The sequence below is a fragment of the Pagrus major genome, chromosome 2, assembly GCF_040436345.1.
Source record: "Pagrus major chromosome 2, Pma_NU_1.0".
Lineage (NCBI taxonomy): Eukaryota > Metazoa > Chordata > Actinopteri > Spariformes > Sparidae > Pagrus > Pagrus major.
The window spans coordinates 17024734-17046105 of NC_133216.1; the positions used below are offsets into that span (position 1 = coordinate 17024734).

Consider the following 21372-nt stretch of genomic DNA (forward strand, 5'->3'; position numbering starts at 1 on the left):
ATTCAGCTCCCATTTGCTGGACAAGTTTGACCCTGTGCAACTTTTTTTTAAGCTGGGTGTACTCAAGCCAAGAGCACAGAGAACTGATGTGATGAGACTTGTGATATTCTTATACTGTGAGTTGAAAGTTGAAAGTGGCATGTACAAGTTGAAACAACTAACAGTGTAAAATCTTTGTTCACAAACACAAGAATAAAAATAAAGCTGTTGTAAAGATAAATTCCCTGTTAACAGAGCTTTATTGTGGTCAGATCTGGGGGAAGCACATGGTGAGACTTTATTGTCACGCCACCACAGGCTAAGATTAATTAAATCCTTGGGAAATGCTATGGCAATAAACAATGTGTTTGTCAAGCCAGTTTACTGGAATACATTTTGAGGTTTGGAAATGTAAGGCCCTTTTCTCTCATACAAGCTCAGTAGTCAATAAAAATGATTATTGTGATCTTAATAATCGAAACCCTAAATTGTGGTGATAAAGACATGATGACATGACATGAACATTATTACCAGATGATAATGATAAATGTTGACAACTCTAATAACAGCAGTGAACACAATCACACTTGTGTCTGTTTAACCCTGACAATAGGAGGTTATGGAGGTGTAGGGCGTGGTGTGGGCCCAGGTGGTTTGGTGCCAGGAGGTGTTGGACCTGGTGGCTATGGCATCGGAGGAGCAGGAGCAGGTATGAAGATAACAAAAACAACCTTTCAGACACTTTTTTGTATTATTCAGGCTTTTTTATTCAGGCTGTCACAATGTCAGAACTTCAAAATATACGATAATCACATCCAAACAAAATCACGATACCGATAATATATTCCAATATCTATAGAACATTTTTAAAAATCTATCAGTCAAATTCATCCTTAAATTTGTTTTCTGTCTGATTTTTCTCTTTTTTTGGAAATCAATAACACTCAAAATACGAGTGAAGGAAGGTGGAGAGGGAGTCTGTAACCATGACTGTAAAAAATTTTACAAAAAGAACAATTTTACATAATGAACAGTGAAAAGGTAACCAGATGAACTGAACACATGAATAGATCTTTTGAGACTTTATAAAATCATAGCAAAACTAAATTTAAATTAGAATTAAAAATGTAATGTTTTGATATCATAGAGCAAAAGCACACATTTATTTGACTTGTTTCCACCCAACAGGACAAGGTGGAAAGGCCCCTAAACCAGGTAAGTTGAAACATTTATGTATGTAATTTGTATGTTTACACTGTATATTAAATTATTATGTAAAATACAAACACATTTTCTTGTGAAAAAAAGCCATAAGCTGTTTTTAAGAAGTAATCACAAGCTTATTCTTTAGTTTACACTGTGGAGTAAAATCTGTAGAGCAGTACTTAGAGGCAGATTTTGTTCCTTGACAACATGGAAAATCCCTCTGCATTACATAAACTGTTGAAGTGCCTTGAAAGGAAGGAAGTACAATGTATTGTTACGGGCTGGATAAAGCAGCTTAATGTATAGACTACATTATGTTCACACACCAGCAGAGAAGGGAGACCTGCACAGACGCAGGGCAATAACGAAAGAGAAACAGTCTTTTGATTGGTTGTCACCAAGTTTTTCTTATCACCCTGTGTTTTCGTCGGGGCTGGTTTACACTGGCCTGGCAGCTGTTCGGGGCGTCCCGACTGGGTAGGAGCCTACAGAGATCCTTCCACTACTCCTACACCTCTACTGCATTTGGAGGTGATGATTGGCAGAGTGCAAACAGCCATCATCGCCTGCCAAACAATGGTGCCAGAGCACTGATTATTGTTATTGTAATGCTAGACCCTTACAATATCTGGAAACCTCCATGTTGAAATTTACCTCGGCCCTTCTCACTGATACAGTACAGTAAATATTTTCCTTTGCTGTATTACAGTCTGAGCCGTATTTGTGCTTCAGCAGTGTTAAGCCATCGTTTAATTTCTGATACAATCTCAACCTACCTCTCTGTGTTTAGAGAGATAAGGAACCAAGCCATCGTCTAATAGTCCTGATAACACATGGAGCAGGTTACAGAAGGGTCCCTCTGGAGTGCCACAACCCCACCCTTCGACAAGACTTGCGGGAGAGCCATTTTGTGAAAATGACCTAATATCAAGTATTTAGTGGAAGTTGATTTTGGCTGGGATCAGCAGAGCATTACTTGGGAAGTATGGCCCTGGTTTTTGTATGCATAAGCTCTCCCTCCACCTCACCAGGCTTACATGGCATAAATTACATTAGTGAGAAAAACGGAAGGCAATGATGTTAAAGCAGCTCCTTGTTTTTTTTAAAAATTGGAGCAATTTGGGTCTCGTTGCTCCCACCCACAGTTCATATTAATCTCTGTATGGGAACAGAAAACGTCTGACACAGAGAGAACAGGGTCAGCCAAGGTTTTACACATCTTTTAAATGAAAGGAGAGACTTAAACTTGCTCAGGGTCAGTAATATGTTCTGGCTCATGCTGGTAATTGTGTCAGTAATGTGTTCAGTAATCTCCATCAATGGCGACTTTTCATATTAGTCCATCTGAATAATAACTGTCCAGATCTGGATATGGCAACTTTCTACATGCCTTCACGGTAGACTTGCACATTGCTCTCTTGGGTAAGTTCACCTAAGAAACCAAAGACATCAGATTTTCAGTTAATGTTTCGTGGAGCCTTGACAGGTTCAAAATAAGGCTCCACAATTAAGTGAAATGTAGCCGAAGTGAAATATCCAAATCGCAAGAAGCTCAAAATTATCGTAGTATGATTTTTTTTTTTTTTTTTTCACCAATTCCTGCAGTCCTCCTTACAAGTATTAAGTTTCCATGACTTTACCTCTTTCTCAATGGCAGGTTGAATCCATTTGCTTCAGTTAGTCAGTGTTTGGCTCGCGCCACAGAAAACATGCCAGAAGATATCATGTGCTACCAGCATATGAAAAATCGTTGACCCTTTATATTTACCTTTCGTGTATAAAACAGGATTCATATAATCAAGAAACACAAATGCAAAGAGCAGTAGTGGGGAGTAGGAGCCGAGCGGTGACATTGCATTCCGCAGAAATGCACCTTGCCTGGCCAGTAATGGAGAACAGCAGCTGGCTATGTGAGTAGCGTGACTGCAGTGAATTGCAGCACAGCTCATGCAAGACCTTGTAAATGTTACACTAATTGTGAAGCCTGTCAGCATCCAGCATTGACAATACACTGAAACCTGGAAAGAGGAACTCTCTCTTTATGAACAGCTGTTGGACACCATCTCCTCTCCTGTGTTCCCGTAAGTGAAGGTGGATTCAATCCTCTCGGTGTGAATGACAAAACTTGGCTTTCGTAGGCTAGCCTCTTGTCACTTTCAGGCAGCGCAGATGCAGCTAACAAGAAACATAGAGGTTACTGTTTCCGCCATGTTTTTTTATTATCTCATTAGGATAGTCTGTTTTAGGGTGAGAAAGGATGTGTCTGGGTGGGGATGGCTACATCATCAGTCCTTGCTTACTCACCAGTCGACCCAAAGCAGACAACATGCTGTTCGTCCAACCTTTCTCTCACTGTCGAAAAACTGTTAGCGATTGCAAGGTCACACAAAACTACATCAGTCTATGAGCTATAAAAAGTCTATGAGCAGTCAGAATATGTCAGCAGTGTCATTTATCATTTCTCTGCCTGGCTTAAAGATTTCATATAGTAGGTGGATGAAATATTATAGTCTCCAATGTGAATGAGCATGACCAGCTGTCAGCTCTCTATTAGTGTCCAGGCACATAAAGTGTGTGGGAGCTGCGTGTCAAAGAAAACAGGAAGGCTAAAGGACAGAAGTAGAAGTTGAACGCTGGCTGGCGGTGGGGGCTTTCCTTGAGTTGGCACCAGCAGCTAGCTCAAGCAGAAGCCCCATGAGCAGTCAGCCCAGTCACTGAACTAGTTTTGTTGTTCATAATTGATCCAAAAGGAAAGCAATCTGAAGATGGTCGGCTTAAAGGACCTATTTGAAAGAAAAGTAGATTTTTGAGTCCCATTCCCATTTCGTCAAAAACTGACTCTTTCAGGTTGTAGGACGGGTCAGCCGCTATCCCAGCATCAGTTTTTGATGAATTGGGAGTGAGATTTTTTTTTTTTAGTTCCTTTAATATTTCTAAGATATAAAACAGTAGACAAACAGGTGTACTCTGTCAGTCAGTCCATCAGTAGCTCAACAGAGCTGAGCCTCAATGCTACTATGCATGACCAAGTTACAAACCTTGCATAGTGATTGGAAGGCTTACATACACAAACGAACAAAAAGCCATATATTTCAGAATATATAGGATTAATTTTTTGCATTTTTGGATTAAAGACCTCATAATCTAACTATACAATATTAATTTTTACTTAAACTGTATGTATGTACACATTTATACATATGGGTATGTGTGGAAATATGTTTATTTTTATTATGAATATTATCATTTTGTAAACTATTATTATTGTTGTGTACCTGTGCTGACAAAGTTTATGGATCGGTGTGGGCTGGACGGAGGGAAGAAGCTCCAAGTATACCCAAACGTTGTAACAAATTCATCAGAAAACAGTGATGAAAATGTTCAAAAGCAATAGAAATAGGTGACGAATAAAAATTAAAGTGACACCTTGTCTCTGAGGTAGCTCCCCCCGCCAGCAGCCAGCCAAAATAAAGGAAATTGTAACACTGTAATCCAGTGCAACTCAGCAGCACTACAAGCCACAGCCTACTCCATGAAGGTAGTGTTTATTACAATGCTGCTGTGTTAGACGATATTAGTTTTAAACTGGAGTCTTGTTGTATAACGTCCTCACTTGTTATCTGTCCTACACTATCACACTCCTTTTGGCTCGTCACTGCCACTGAATAAACATGACAATTAGAGCTAATGGAAAAATTATGAGAACAGTCCTCACAATTAGGTCCAAGATAAGATCTTGCTTGTAAAAACGGCAACACCCATATAATTTAGGATGATGGATTGCAATGGTCAATGTGGCAACATGTGTCTGCCAGTTGTTTTGTTTTCAGTTCTTAAATCTTGGATCTTATGATTTCTGTGAGGGCAGGCCACCCTGCAGTACCACAGAGAGATGCAGCTTGTGAATACGTAGGTGCTTTTGAGTTTTCATGTGACAAACACTAAGGCTGCTGCTAGAAATGATGCTCATATGCTGTTACCAAGATAATTGTTTGACTATTATGTCCGTTTTCCTTTGATTTAAAAATGCACAGACCATCAAATTACCTGATTCTTTTGCTCCATCTCCATCTTCTTCAGATGGTTCACATCAGGGTCACCGTTTGAAGAAGCACAAAGTGTACTCGTCTGCCTCACAACAGGAGGAGAGAGGATAGGCAGAGAAATGGAAAGGCAGAATGGATATAGGGAGGACAGAGAAGAGACAGGGTGAAGCAAGGAGAACGGAAAGGGCCGATAACTCTTTGGAGCATATCGTGTACTGTATATGTCATACCCGTACACCAACGCTCACACACGCACGCACACACACACACACACACACACACACACACACACACACTCGTTTGGGCAACACACATGCTTAGAGAGCTCGCTGAAAGAAAGGAGACTGATAAATTGAGGTGAGGATGAAAGTGTTTAGCCAAAAGAAGATGAGCTTGGAGGAGGTTTAGTCTCCTGGAGCACACATGCTTTTCATTACTGGAGCTCAGACCTGTCCTCTGAGCTGTCAGAGACTGGAAGCATCTGCATGTGAATGTACATGACCATAAGTCTATATGTTTATGGTCCTCATATGTGTGTACTTACAACTGTGAGCACATGTGCGGACACATAAATAATGACTACGTGTCCTGACATTTGTTGGGGGTGACGTGACACTATTTCCTCCAGCGCAGAGACAAACATAAGCAGACGCCATAAATCAAGTGCTGCTTATTCAGACACAAGGAACTGTGTGAACGATGGCGTTTTCCTCAATTCTTACCCACTCATCTTTCCTCCTTTCCTCAATTTCTTCTATACCGAGTCACAGCGTCAAGTTTTTAATATCTTGGAAGATGAACTGTCTGCAGGGGAGACTTTTTTTAAAAATACATCAGAGCCACAATACTCCTCCATCCAGTATTCACACAGCCAACACAGCTTGTTTGATCGCATTGGAAATGTCTATCGCTCCCCAAACAATTTATCTTGCATGTCGCCAGATGTTGTTTTTAACATCTTCAGTAATCTCACAAATTAATCTCAAGCATTAAAATGACATTGGCGTAAAGCAAGATAAGATAAGGGCTTTATTAGTTTGTCTTGGTGTCTAATCAGTCACACATACCACACATTACAGTTTCTAACTGTGTTTTCTTCCAAATTAAATTGATACTGATACTCACCATGACTCAGTAATAGCTCCCCAGCCTTTCACCATCCCGTTCTATGTCATGTTGCTCTGTAGTGAGCATGTTACCACCACTCTAATTTTTCTTCCATGTTCACCGTGATGAGCCATCCCTTGGCCTGCTCCCACAGCCTCTCCCCTGCGCCGGTTGCCAGCAGGTCTGGAGCATGGACCACTATCCCTGTCCATCTGGCAGTACAGCCTAAGTGTTGTTTATGTAGTGATGGAGAAGTTTCTTGCTCTTATTTCCTAGGAGTCAATCAAGACTGATCATCGGTTGAAGGACTTTGTTGAAGTGTAATTTAGTATGTTAGATCTGAGGGTCTGTTTTGTGGATTTGTGACTGAGTATTGCCATGTTTACTGAGTTAGTAGAGGAGTTGAGGGTTACACAGATGGTATTTTGATATGCAAGTTGATTGTGTGTTCCACACTGGGTAGCTGTAGCTGATCAAAATGTGCATACAAGGCGTAGAAGGTCACGTATTTACATACTTGGCATGGCAATTTTGATTCTCACAGAGCCTATGGTTGAGCTTAAGTAACGTGAAATGTAATGTTTGCACAGTTGGGAGAGCAGGCAGCAGTAAAAGGACCCAAATGCATACGAAACAGGCAGACTGGTGGAGTTCTGTGATGTACAGAAGTAACCTTACAGGCTGGTGTTCACAGACATGCAGGTTCAGGTTCAAGTCGAGGTAAAGAAGCAGAGTTAGTTCAGGCTACTCGAAAACCAAAGTACAAGGCACTTGGGCTATGTTCAGACAGCAAGTAAATCCAATTTGTTTCTCAAATCAGATCTGAAAGACAGAGTCCCAGCTATTATTTGAAAGTGATCAGATCAGATTTTCGGGTCTAGACATAACCAACAAATCTTCATGGGTTGCTATGGTAATGACGTAGGCTTCAGTAACTTCGTAAGCTGGTGACGCAGCTTTCCAACTCTGAAGCATGATCAATCATCTCGCTCAGCTGCGGAGCAGACAGTTCCTTTCAGCATGACTCCGCAGACTGTTTTCCTCCGTGTTGTCTTCCATGCCGCTCTGCTCGTAGCAGCCTGGATTCTACTCAGCTGCTCCGATGCACTTCTGTCTCTCTGGATTTGATGTCACCATTGTATGCTGCACTGCAAGTGACACAAAGGAGGCTTGAAGTCTGATATAAGCGACCAGTAGGCTGAATATTCGAAATCAAAAGACAGACAACGGATATTTAGAACTGATATTCACCTTCATCAAACTTAGTGATGGAATGAACCCATGTACAATATCCTCAAGTACTGTTCTTAAGTACAATTTTGAGGTACTTTACTTGAGTGTTTCCTTTTTCAGCTACTTCCTCTCCACTATATATATTTGATACATTTAGTTACTAGTTACTTTGTAGATTCATATTATTTTAATGTTTATAGGCTATTAATTATGATGTGTCACCAGTCAGATAGTTGTGTCGACGGGACATCTTGTGAGAGGATGTTGCATCAGAGCCAAAGTAGCATAAATTAGTTTATTTATCTGCAATCTCACATTAAAACTCACTGATACTGATAACCAGAAAAATGCTGAATATCAGCCCAGATAATTGGCCAGACCGATATTTGATCTATTCCTAATGTCCGGACTGAGATGCATCTGTAGAAATTCGAATCAAATCGCATTTCAAACGGCCTCCAAATGTGGTTTGGATCCAATTTGCAAACAATTCATTTCATGTGGTTTATTGCTTTCCAGACATCCTAAAATCAGTCTGGATACAATCTGGATATGCCTAGAAGCGGATCTGGGCTGCCAGTCTCAACGCAGCCATAGAAACTAAGATGAACTGGAAAACAAACAAAGGCTGGTATACTGGAAGTAGAGAGTGAGTGATGAGGAAGGTGAGAATAGGTGAGCGGGTGAATGAGTGGTTGGTCTGGTGGTTGGTTATGAGGAAATGGGAATGTGGCTGAAGAAGGGGACAGAGGCAGAATGTGGCTTATGTAATGTAATTGCTTTACTTTTCATTTTAAACAGTCACAGCAGAAGGTGTCCTTAGTGAGTAATTTATTCTTGTATTGGTTTTTGAGTTCCCAGTAAAGTTTGAGTCATTTTAAAATTTTAATTCACTGATATTATCTGACTTCAGGGAAATGTTTGGATGATTGCTCAACATTTGTCTAGACCCAGTGCTGAATATGACTTGTGAAGATGAATGGTTTTAAAATGACTTCAGCTTCGGCCTTTCGGGTATCCTGGTGTGTCGCAGCCCATGTAGGAATACTTCTACACACATGTAATGTACAATTTGGCAGACAGATTTTCCACTGTCAATGACACAATTTATCTCTCTCACTTGTTTTCCTTTGTAGAGCATCCCATATGTTTGTCATGACGAAATTCCTCACATGGCTGCACAATGATCCCAACATTTATGATGACAGAGGGACTTGGAAAATGCATCTGAGGTCGACTCAATAAGTCTAACGTCAGTGTTTCGATGTGCACATTTTGAGTGGAGACGACCTGTCGAACACTAGTCTCTTTTCTCAACCCTGAGTTGTCAGAGAAGTATTCAGAGGAATGGCAGTTGGATGCATATGTGGACCATCTGGGAGAGGAAACACACTTGGCCAACTTTACATACCATGGCCACAGGCTCTTTTGTTAACTGATTTTCTCACCTCTCGTGGATAATTTGCAAAATTGAACTCAAGACCTTGAACAGACTTATTAGAAATAAGCAGTTCTTCAAAACATGCACATGTACTCTGCCTACTACTGTATCCTCGAATGCTTGCAGTGTCTTTCTGCCTTGTCCTCGTGCCTGTACAGTACATGCTGGAAGTGTGTGCCAAGCTAAAATAGGCAATGGTATGAGCACTGGGTTAGGGGTATGCTTAGGACATATTCGAGGGCTCAGTGTTGGCAGAGCAACTGCGACATTCCTTTAGAGGTGGATAAAAATGTAGAAAAAGTAGAGGCTCTTCGATCTCACAGGAACAGGGCAAAGGGGAGAGCTGTTTGGTCGAATTGAAAGCTTCTACCATAGCGTGTTCTGCTCTGTATGGCTTGTAGCACAAACGATGACTTCACAAAGTCAGTGGATATGGTGTACAAATGAGCACAGTTTGAATTAAGGGATAACAGTAATGGTCTTTTTTACATGAGTATTTGAATTAAGGCTTGTGTTTGTGGAGGTGAGAGACTCACAAGGACTCAGGCCGGTGAGGTCAGACATCCACAGACGTCACTGGGAAGGCAGCCTAGTTGTGGCAGTGTGTGTAATCGACATGGCGTGTAATGGTGACTTTTACAGTTGCAGTTAATTTGGAGCCATTTGTAAGAACTTGCTCAACGTCTCGGACATGATGTGTTTGTTCTGTTGCCCAAGTGCGTGGGTTGGTGGGACCCTCCAAAGTTGTTTCATCGACGCATAATGAAGCAGAGCACATTCTCTTTTTCAGTATGATGCAAACGTCCCCTATAAAAATAAAAAAAATGACCACCCATACCAATGATGACTAACTTCTCATGTGGCAGTTTGGAGGTCTAGTTTTCTTGCACTGATTTTGACCTGGACACAGCCCCGAAAGCAAAGAAGGCAGAGAATGAGGCAACCTTAGACCTTTTCCTTGTTTGTCTGTAGGAGCCATGGCAGTTGTGCACTTGGGGTCATCTGGCACAGAGTGAGGCTGAGGCTTTGGGACCTCTTATTGATAGTGTCAATGACTCAATGGAAAGAGGAAAGCGAAAACAATAAAAGGCTTGCCGCCAAAGTCGGCTGGCTCACACCAGCCAGAGAGGGAGAGAGTTTGTGTGTAGTGGTGTGACTGTGTGAATGCTTAATTAGTCCAACATGCGACTAGTCCGGCTTCTCACAGCTCGGTGCCCGTGACTGACAGCACAAAGAACCTGGAAGTGACAAGGAGCGGGGGAGGTCACAACAGAGGGAGGGGGAGAGGAAGAAAGGGGAGCTTCAGTGTGTCCACTTGTCTCACGCGATCTGGAATCACTACAGCACTTCGCATCATCCTGCATTCATCCAGCTCGTCCTGCGTCACCTCGTAAGAATGCAATCCATCCACCAACTTGGAAGTGGAACAGTGTGATAATTTGATACTGATAAAAATCTGGTGTCATGACAATGAAGGACATAATGATGGGCTTAGCTATAAAAGTGAAAATTTACATGGGACCACAGCCGAAGAACAGTATCTGCCTGTCAATCACGAGAAAATGTGGATTCTTCGGGGACCTCCGGAGAGCCTTTGAAGAAGAAATTATCTTGAAGATTTTCCATCACATAACAGAAAATTGTAGCATTTGCACTGCCATAGCATGCCTCTAACAACTATGCTTTCCTCTTTGTATGTTTGTGGTTTGGTGGTTTGTGATGGTTTGTACACAAAATCCAGTGTTTAGCTTGAACACAAGACTCAATTCATCACTCTTCTGTGACCCTCTAATCATTTTTGCACACAGAAACTGGCTTGCAGACAACAGTATTAAAGAGGCATATGAGTTGTAATCTTGTCCCCTGGCTTTTCAGTAAACAAATATTTCTTCTTAGACCACTTGCCCAATTAAATATGAGCCCAAACAAAGTATACGGTGAGAAACAAGTCCCAAAAATTTCCTGGACATTCCAGAGCTCCAGCTCCGAAGTCTGCTCTCTGCGCGTCTGCCGACAGTTACCGTGGATCTTTGCCATGGAATTCTTTGCGCTCTTAAATTAAACCCTTCACCAGGCCCAGCTGGTTCACGAAGTAGAGGAGAGAAGGGGAGAGTAGGAGGTAAAAGGAGAAGATTGAAAGGAGCGAGCAAATCCATCTTTCACTTCTCATGTTTGGCTTCCTCCTGCTGCTATTAACACCTCACGTCTGGTCGGCGCAACCTCTTCGACACCTTTTCGAAGAGAAAAGAGGAAAAAGATGGAGAAACGTGGAGAACAAGGGTGAGAGAAAGAGTATAAGCCCCGAAGACAATGTTTTGATTAATGTGTCTTGTATTCCTCTGGTTCTGAAACAGAGGATTACCTTACCTAACCCCAACGGAGCATGAGCAAGACGTCTGAGTTTTGAGATTGAAACCAGATATTTCTTTTCACACTGGCTGATATCCATCGCTTGTGCTGGACCAGCGTTTGAAAACATGACTGGTGACTGAAAGAACTTGCCATGCTGTCTGGCTGGTTTTCTTCCAGCATCAGTCTTCAGAATAAAGACCAGCGCACATGACATTGTACAGCAGGAGGCGATGAATATGGCAGCCTGTCCTTCGTCACATTTTCACTCCTCTTGAAAACAAGACTCCTTCTTTGTCAGAGAAGGTCTAGACTTTTTACACTAACTTGTGTACCCTCACTGAGATCATTCTGAAACCAGCCGACACAGATGAATCACCGCTGCTCGGCGATGCTCAATTATTCACTGCCACACCATCCAAGGTTTCACCTCAACAACCTGCTGGTGCACTTGTCACTGCACAGCTGTGAAAGCCAGTGGTCTTTTCTGAATGGAAACTGGCAAGTAAACCATGTTTCTGTCACACTTTTTTCTTTTTCAAATCTAAGCGGAGGAAACTATGATGCATTGCAGTCCTGCATCACTTACCTTCCAATTTCCTTGGCCTCCAGTCATCCCTCCTGTGTAGTATTGGGTTTCGGTGCCTTCCATCTTCTATTGGGAGTATTGACCTTTTGTAGGGTTTCTTTGTCCAAGGCCCAATGGCAGCTGGGGTTTCAAGTGGTCTCTCAGGATTCCTATTATGCCTTGAGGGTCACTAAGAAAATTAGCCACTACATTAGCGCACAGAAATCCTTCAGCTTGTCAGCAATCAAGTGAATACTGGGAGCAGCACCAAAGAAAAGCGATGATTTGATATCAGAGTCGTGGTACAGATTTTCCATGTGTGTGGTTCATGACAACAAACAACATTGGTGTAGACTTCCAATAATGCGTGAGCTAAGACAGGACTATTTGTGTGAGCTGACGTGCTGTAATAATAGTAGTCCAACAAAAACACGTTTGTTTGAGCTGACAAGATGGCGTAAATACAGCTAAACAGAGAGCTTTTGTGCTAAAGCTTCCCTCTCCCAAATATACAATCAGGAGATGGATGCCAAACCGACAAAGATCCAGATTTTGTTAGCATGTTCTCTCACTTTCACCCTGAAAATACACAACCTCCAGGGTAGTATTTTTTACTTGAGAGCGTTTTATTTTCCCAGCGTCTGGTGATGTCAGAGCATAAAGTTTCGTCTCCTTTTTTTTCCTTGTCTAAACCTTATGTCTGCCCAAGGCCTGCACTCATGGCCACACACACCCACCCTCTGTCTTCTGTGTGTCTGCATCTTGTCTCCTGACCTCAAATCATTGAGCTCAACGTGGCAGGTGCTGGTCGACCCTGAGCACGCCTGTCAGAGCCAGGTTGGGTCATGCATATGTGAGCACAGGTGGGCCAGATGATGCATGAATAGGCTAAAAGCCTTCACTCTCTCTTCATGTTTCTCCTCCAGTGACACACACAATCTCTCTGTTGTGCAGACTGTGCTCTTCATTTCCAACACTCACAGACAAATACATATAAACCTGTGTGATCTGGAGGCTAGACCAGACCGTTTAAAAAGAACATTTCATACCAGACTAATTTTTTAGGGTGTAAGGCTTCAGCAGTGTTCGATTTGTCTCGTAACTATCTTGTTCTGTCAATTCCTTAACATTTTTATGGCGTGTGGAGCTCACTGATTAAGTTGAGACACAATAAGACAGATTTCTTGTGTCAACATAACACTGGAAAAGTGAAAGCCCTAGATCAGTGTGATTTATACAAGAATTGATTACTGTTGTTATTACTTCGAGGTGTGTCTTGGGATGGTTGAGCAATCGGAGAGAATCAAGCTGAAAGCTTTGTAGGAGATGGATTATTGCAAGGGCGCTTAGCTTAGCGTCTGGGCTTGCACTGCATGCTCAGTCTGTTTGCCAAACGTTTGGCAAGGCCAGTGCCCACATTTGTTTTGACTAGGTCATGAAACTCCACACTTCCATCATTTCTATCTATCTTTTCCAGCACATTCCTCCTCCTCCTCAGTATCATTACCTGCACCCTGCAGACTGCTGGACTCGATGCTCTCACCCTCCAGTCTGATCTGTTTCTCTCGTTCTCTCCCTCACTTGTTCAGCTTGTTTCCCATGATTAGCTGCTCACCTCAGACTTTTTGGCTTTCAAGTATTGATGAAAACAAGTTCCTTGGTGGACTAGCTTGCTGGCAGCATTCAAGTTTCTTCTTGTTTCAAACAGTCATTACTCTAACATGTTTGTCTCTGATTGGGGAAGCTTGCTTCAGCTCACAGCTTCTTTTAATACAACTCGGAGAATGATGTGCCTGACATGTTATAAAGCATGGACCCTCATATGTTAGCATTAGAAAATAGGAATATATCACCGTGGCAGTTATCTGGAGACACTTAAGTTCAACTTAATGAATCTTGATATTCTGTCTCTTGTCACTTTTTCCAAACACTTTACATACATGGAAAATGATTACACTTGAGTTATTGTGGGTTGAATGTTTTGCAAAGGTCTGACAATTCAAAGCTAGAGTTTTCCTGATGGATTAAAGTACCTCTTTTAAGTTAATTCTGACTTTTTTTTATATTGGCAGGGTTGGTTTTCACTGCTTATTTGCTTTTCAAGTCCATTAAACTCAAGCAATGCAAGCCTGTCATTGATAAGTATTTTCTAATTTTAAGTCTTCTAATGGCACCTGTAGATGTGCACGTTTAAAGGTTTATGGCTAACGTAAAATAGTATTTAGTTTAGGCCATCCAGTGGGCTCCACTTTACTATTTGGGCTCCTACTTCTAGTCACTTTCAATCCATGAGCAGGTGTTGAGCAGTTTATTTAATGTCCTTTTCCCTTTTTCTTCACCTTTTCCATTTCTTTATCTACTTCTCACTCGTTCTTGTCAGCAAGCGGAAACCCACGCTGGGATCTGATTTTACTATACATTAGTTTGGGCCCCTTTTGTCTCAGAAAGAAGAGACTGCTCCCTCCAGTGTTTAGAATAAAGAATAACAAGATGGACAATCACTTTTTTTATGTTTCATCATCAGTGGGGGGTCAGCTCGAGCCCAAGGTACCGTCCTTGGCTCTAGAAACATAAATGTGAGTGTTTTCAATCAAACTTAATGAAGCACACATGATATTGTGTCATATTTCATGTGCTTTATGTTTTCTTAAATATACAGTATGTAGTACTTGCAAGTCCAAGGAAATGTTTTGATGAGTGAATAAATCACCAGTAACTCATGATACCCACAGTGAAGAAAACTGACTTCATCCTTTTGTACAATAATTCTCACTCTGTTTCTTTCTTTCTTTCTTTCTTTCTTTCTTTCTTTCTTTCTTTCTTTCTTTCTTTCTTTCTTTCTTTCTTTCTACTGCCTGCTTTTCATTTTCTGTCCCATCAAGGTTATGGCAATCTAGGAGGTGGTGGTCTTGGAGGTGGAGGCCTTGGAGGAGGTGAGTACTTGTAGCCTGGAACGGAAACTAGAATTGGTGGTGTGTGCAAGCATGAGTGTAACGTTAAGTTGACAGTAGGTTTGAAAATTACACCAAAAGTCTAAAATGTCTTTGAAATGTGTGCCTGAAAGTTTACCCTATTCTATAAGCAAGTACACTCGTTCACCTTTGCTCCTTTGTTTGATTTAGGTGGTTATGGTGGATATGGTGGAGGCGCTGGCGGCTTTTTCCCAGGAGGTGGACAGAAGGCGGCCAAAAGAGGTACAACTGAAGGGAGTGGTGGCACAAGTTAATTGGTGACATGAACTGAATGATATTGATTGATATACTATATTTAAACCCCCACTCTAAAGTCTGAGAAAGTGACCTTACTTAAAAAAAAAAAATGAGGAAACATATAACCACAAAATTAGCTTTTTAGCTCGTACAACTACTTTACTTGGTAATTCTGAGGTAATCAATTTCCTGACTTTTTTTAAAGTAAAGTCAACTTTTAAAAATTTAGAGTGCATAATGGCATCCTTTTTCCTTTCAAAGATGTGTCTGTCAGATTTCCACTGTCCCTCCGATTGAATAGACTGTGCTGCTTGGAGTGTATTTACACTTTGTGTAATGGAAAGTTGCTTTTGCCAAGTTTCTGTTAGAAACTATTTGTAATATGTCAAAAACTACAATTTTGAAGAAGACAACATTTGCATCAGCTATTCTCTGTAGGTGTTAATGCTGGCATCTTTTGTTTATGTTTCGAATGTACACAAGGACAAGTGAAGGCATCACAAAAACCATCACATAAACAAGCATTCCTTTAAACACTGAGTCAAAAACTGGCTCAGTGACCGTGATGGAAACTGGGGCTCATGATGGTGGAATATTGGTTGTTGGAATAAGACACTGATCATGTTCCCCTTGCTTGTTTTGAGTTGTTTGTATTGATGGCTGCAGTGATTTTATGTGGCTTTCAGCTCTCAGTTTCAATCTTGCAGTAAAAATGCCTCCAATTCCAGGTAGCCAAGTTTGGTTCTCCTATTTCCTTTTTGGCTCGATCACTGTAGGAAGGTGAAATGGCGATGGTGTGCCATTGAGAAAAATCATCTCTTCTTTGTGTTAAAGCTTTTGAAATTTAATGCAAACTCTAGTTCTTGAAAGTTCAAATGTGAAGCATGAGTTATGAGTACGGTATTAAGTGTAATGCTACTGCTTTCACTATCATTTCACTGAGGTGGTCATCTGGTCTCCTGTCTGGTTTAGGAAGCAATCATGAGAGACTGGACAAATATTCAGCTTGGTTCATGCGTGGATTGAACATTATCCCACATTAAATTCAGTTGCTATTGTGTCACTATAATGGCACTGAGACAACAACACGAAAAACCCCAATCATCCCTTGAGGGTTCCTCGCTAAACATCTTTTTCTGGTTGTCCTAATCGTAGGTGCAGGAGGCCCTCTGCTACCACATGGAGGTGAGCTGATTCTTGGCCTGATGACAGACTATTGTACAAACTTGAACTGAGCCGAATACTGACACAAGGCTTCTTAGAAGTCTGCATGCTTGCATGTTATGAGAAAGCCAAAATGAATGTTTCATATTAATGGTAACTCAGCATGAAAAACACTGTTTGGCAAACAAGGACATTTTTATCACGTACCTGCAAACGTAGGCCAGTTTGAACTTCAGCAGAGCCCAGCCTGACCTTAAAGTCTGTGCTGCGTATGTGCACTTGATTGGCTTTAAATTAGGAAGGCTGATTAAGCGTGGACTCAGGAGGGGCCCAATCATCACCAGAGCTGTACTATGGCAAAGAGCCTACTCTTAAGTATTGGTTGGCAATGACAAAACTTCAGTCCCTAGAATCAGTCTGTGCTTTTTTCATGACACTCAAAATAACCATTAATTCCTCTGAAAGAGTACAGATAAAACAAAACATTCCCTTGCCAAACTTTTCCTCACCAAATCTCCCAGGCCACATACTTACAAGCAGTGCGCAATGTCTGTCCGGCAACGGCTGTCCTGTATGGGGAATTTAAGATTAAGAAATGCAAAAAAACTTTAAACAAATAAACCAATGTGTTTTATACTGCTGCCAAGCTCCCATGCAAGTGAAACTGACAGCTCATTTCCTGCACGAGGGATAGCCAAAGAAATGAGGCATTTGATGAGGCAAGGCAAATGCCATGCATGCTGGCTGCCGCTCCTGATTAGATTAAAAGTCGGCCATGCTGCTTTTGATCATAAGGCGATGACAGACTTGTTGGGTCAGATTAGGTGCTCTCAATACCAGTGGGTAGTCTAAGGATCTGGCTCCCTGCTGAGGAGGTCAAGTCTGGCACAAACCACACATCTGCTCATAGTCCTTCTCAGTATCACAGGGCCCTCTAGTGTTTATGGGATGTACTACAATTAAATACTCATGTTACAGGGTTTTCTTTACTCTCATGTTCGCAGATGTGTTAATGACTCCAGTTTAAATGAATGTAAGTGTAACCTCAAGCTTGAAATTGTATATTTATATTTTATTTTCAAATCAGGTGGAGGTCCTGGAGGCGCTGGAACTGGAGCTTCAGTGCCCGCTGGAGGCAAGACACAAACTCAAGCCCATTTTTGTCATTTTTTATATTATATTGCTCTGTTTATGGTGGCCACACTGTGATTTCTACCTCCCAAGGACTTGAAACACTGTTAACCATTCCCTTTAAATTTTTTACTGTAATATGTTAGGACAAGTAGAACTTTTCATACCCCAGAATGGCTCTTTGTCAGGTGCTGAGGAATTGATGTCTCTGATAAAGAGCCAATTTGGACTCCAAACATTGTACTTTTCCAAATGTTATAAATTAAGAATTTTAAAGAGAGCTGTTAATCGTGTTGTGAGTCCTGTGTAGGCAAAAATCACAGTTACAGTTGTTTGGATAAGAAAGATGTGCTTGTGTTTTTCACACTGTATATTTTTTTCACGCTCTGTCCGATGAGCCAAGTAACATTTAAACTTTTTTTCAGGACCTGTTATTCCTCAGACAGGCCTTCCAGGAGGGGTTGGTGCAGGTGCCGGTGCTGGAAAGAAAGCTGCCAAAGTGCCAGGTTTTGTAGACTCAACAATAAACTCACGAGGCTGAAAGCAGACAGGATGCAGTTCATGAGGCAACGGGGCCACACCAAACTCATTTTCCATTGCATGTAGCAGATGTTTGGTGTGGATGGAAGTATTTTAATTTTTGGCAAAATAATGATTTGAAGCTTTTGTTTCAATAAGCTTCATCAACATCTGAACACTCTGATTTCCAAACAACACCTACAAACAGTACTGCAATAAACTCAACTTTATTCATTTGCACTTTAAACACAGCACAGTTGATACGATGTGATCTAAAGAGCAAATAGTAATAAAACAAAAGAAATTAATTTTTAAAAAATAGACATCAAACAAGAATACCTGTATTTTGTTTGTACAATTTCCTTTAAGTGTCAGAACATGATCTCTTTTGTGATCAGAGACGATGACAGAAAATGTCAATTTGTGCCAGCAGCACACGCCTGGTTTGGCTGCTTCCTGTCTCGCTCTTTTTGTTGTTGTGTTTTGTCATGATGATTGACAGGCCTAAGAATTTCCAGGTCAACATTATGACTCCTAATGCATCACAGATCCCTCCCACATTTACATAAGTGTGGATGCAGACGTGCAGTAATATCCTCTCTTTGTCTGTGGCAGGTGTGGGTGTGCCTGGACTTTATCAAGGTGGACTGGTGCCAGGAAATGGTTTGTCTCTTTCACTGATTAATCTCAGACACTATTTGTCAATGTTTGTCAAGTGCACCGTGTAAAAGGCCAGTGCTTTTGCAAACAAGCACTGTGTAAGGATTTAATGCGGCTTGTTGCTTCTGCAGGGTTTGGTGGACGAGGAGTTCTGCCTGGGGTCGCCACTGGCACTGGCCTCAGTCCTAAATCAAGTAAGGTTTAGTTTTTTGTTTCTTGTGAGTTTCAGTGCACTGCCTTTATTTTAAAAATAAAACATGGGGAACACTTCAGTTCTACAAAGGTGAAACAATACACCTTATCAATAATGGAACCTGTGAAAACGAAAGGTCGATTATAAATCCATGAAATAAAATGAAAAAGAGTTGTTTAAGTTAAAGAGTAAAGACGCCAGACCAGCAGTGGTACAGGGTCTTTAAAAATAATTTTAAAATGATCTTCTTTCATCTGTGAGTCTGATTGTGATTTTTGATATGTGATTTGTCTTATACAGTTGGAGGTGGAGGACAAGGGGGTCAAGTACCAGGTGACTTTATTAATGATTATTGTCATAGTCCAAACAAATATATTTGTAATTTTGTCCATATTGTTGGTATTTGCTGATCAGAATTTTAATTGATATCCTTCGTCACAGGAGGCCGCGGGTATGGTGGCCCGATGCAGCCAGGAGTGTTTCACGGATACCCCCTCAAATCACCCAAACTGCAAGGTACAGCTACTGTGTAATTTACAAGTTACACTCTTATTTTCATATGACATTTGTTGACAGTGACAGCTTGTTACAGTTCTTGTTTCTCCAGCATACAGACAGTCTTACTTGCCTTATGGCCTGATAACCATTGGGCACTTCTATGGGTACCGCCCTAAGGTTTCCTATGAACAATTTATCACTGGTTGATCCTAAAGAGAGATGTTTGTCTTTGGTGCCCCAGAAAGGCTCTTTGATTTTTTTTCTTACTTTTCTTTAAATTTTATCATCGTTATCATAAAATTACAGCTGCACAATCACTGAAATGGTGGTTCTGCCTTAAACATACTGTTGTTGATTATTTTCTGGCTTTTTTTTAAATCATATTTGATTTTATTTTATTCAGAGAAGTTAATGATGGTAAAAATGGAGAGAGAGGGAGAGTGACCAGACATCTGATCACAGTCTTCAGTCATTTTAAACCAGGGGGTTTCCAAATACATGAGATGTGTTCGTTCGTACATCTACACATCTCAAGAATCTGGTCTACCATTGATTTCTATACAACAATTACTCTCTAAACATGGCTTGTTAATTGGTTATTTTTGGATAAGCGCTCTGTGATAGAGGAAAACAGACAGGAGGCAAATGGTACTGCTTCACTGCTATCTATAGTCTTTTCTATGGTGCAGGCCAACCATGATTAAGCGAACAAATTATTAAATCACTCTCTGTATCCGCCAGGTGCTACAAATCAAACAATACATGATGCCAAAAATACAGCCGTTCACAAACACACTGAAACGCATACTTCAATTCTTGCTGTAGCAATGAACTACTTGGCTTCAATCTTGCTGGGACCCACTTACCTCTTTAATGATTAAATGTAGTTGTGAACAGCAGTTTTCATGTGTTTTAAAACAGTTACACTGCATTTGAAAGTCTGTGCAGTGACCCAGATGTGAGAAATGTTATTTCAGTACTTGTGCTCAAGCATATAATAATGTGTGCACTTGCAGAATCAGTCTGCTTTGCCATCTTCTCAAGGGCTTTTATTTTTTATTTATTTTCTTCAGGCGGCTATGGAGCAAAACCTGGAGGTGGCAAACTACCTTATGGTACAAATCTTTTTGTTTTTGTTTACATTATTGCAAACATTTGGTGTAACTGACTGTGGCATAAGTGGGAATCCAGGATTTAATGATGTGTTTCATTACAATGTTACAGGTTATGGTGGTTTTGGTAATGGTGGTGCTGGACTTCCCGGAGGTGGCGCCGGGTCCAGGCCTGGTTATCCTGTTGGAACTGGTGTGTGTTTTTACAAATGTACTGTTAATGAATATAGAGTGGAAAGGTAGGAAACATTTTTTTTTATTTTTTATGTCTGCAGGAGTGGGGCCTGGGGGGATCTCACCTGCTCAGGCTAAAGCTGCTAAATATGGTATCCTACCACTGTCATTACCAAGAATATCCTTTCTTATTCACAAGTTAAAAGTTTCAAGTCGTGTAACATCTACAGAACATGAAGTCTGTGCTCTCTGCTCCAGGTTATGGCGTTCTCGGTGGTGTCAGCGGCGTTGGCGGGGGAGTTGGTGGAGTCGGCACTGGTGGACTGTACCCAGGGCAGGTTCCAGGAGGCGGCGTTGGCGGGGGAGTAGGTGGAGTCGGCACTGGTGGACTGTACCCAGGGCAGGTTCCAGGAGGTATAATATCTCACAATGGATATGAAAAAAAAAGCTAAACTAAAAGTCTATTGCCATGATTGTAAAGTTCATCCCACACCAGAAAGCAGAATTGTGTGATAGTGGGAAATAAAAAGATACATTTGCCAATCTTAGATCCTCACCAATAGCTGAAATGGCGTGTGAGGCCCAGCTGTACATTGTCACTTTTCATTGTTCAATAAATTAGTGCAAATATGTCACTCAAAACCAAAAGACATTGCCGTTACTTGAGCCTCACCAGCATGTCTTAAAAAAAACATATTTACTTTTACTTTCAGCAGGATATGGAGCTTGGTCCAAGGCTGCTAAATATGGTGAGAACTTTAATGTTTTTTGTTGTTGTTTTTT

The 21372-nt window shown here is 41.2% G+C and overlaps 1 protein-coding gene across 1 annotated transcript in view; it reads left to right on the forward strand.

Annotated features, from left to right (window-relative positions):
* elna (elastin a) overlaps window positions 1–21372 on the forward strand; it is a 41423-nt gene that overhangs the window by 13070 nt on the left and 6981 nt on the right. The window contains exons 4-19 of the mRNA XM_073480458.1: window positions 593–688; window positions 1168–1194; window positions 14812–14862; window positions 15052–15123; window positions 16294–16323; window positions 17390–17437; window positions 17859–17939; window positions 18568–18615; window positions 18744–18806; window positions 19106–19138; window positions 19247–19321; window positions 20377–20418; window positions 20528–20608; window positions 20691–20741; window positions 20848–21003; window positions 21303–21338. Of these exons, the coding sequence (XP_073336559.1) occupies window positions 593–688; window positions 1168–1194; window positions 14812–14862; window positions 15052–15123; window positions 16294–16323; window positions 17390–17437; window positions 17859–17939; window positions 18568–18615; window positions 18744–18806; window positions 19106–19138; window positions 19247–19321; window positions 20377–20418; window positions 20528–20608; window positions 20691–20741; window positions 20848–21003; window positions 21303–21338 (990 nt within the window). The remainder of the gene's footprint in view (window positions 1–592; window positions 689–1167; window positions 1195–14811; window positions 14863–15051; window positions 15124–16293; window positions 16324–17389; window positions 17438–17858; window positions 17940–18567; window positions 18616–18743; window positions 18807–19105; window positions 19139–19246; window positions 19322–20376; window positions 20419–20527; window positions 20609–20690; window positions 20742–20847; window positions 21004–21302; window positions 21339–21372) is intronic.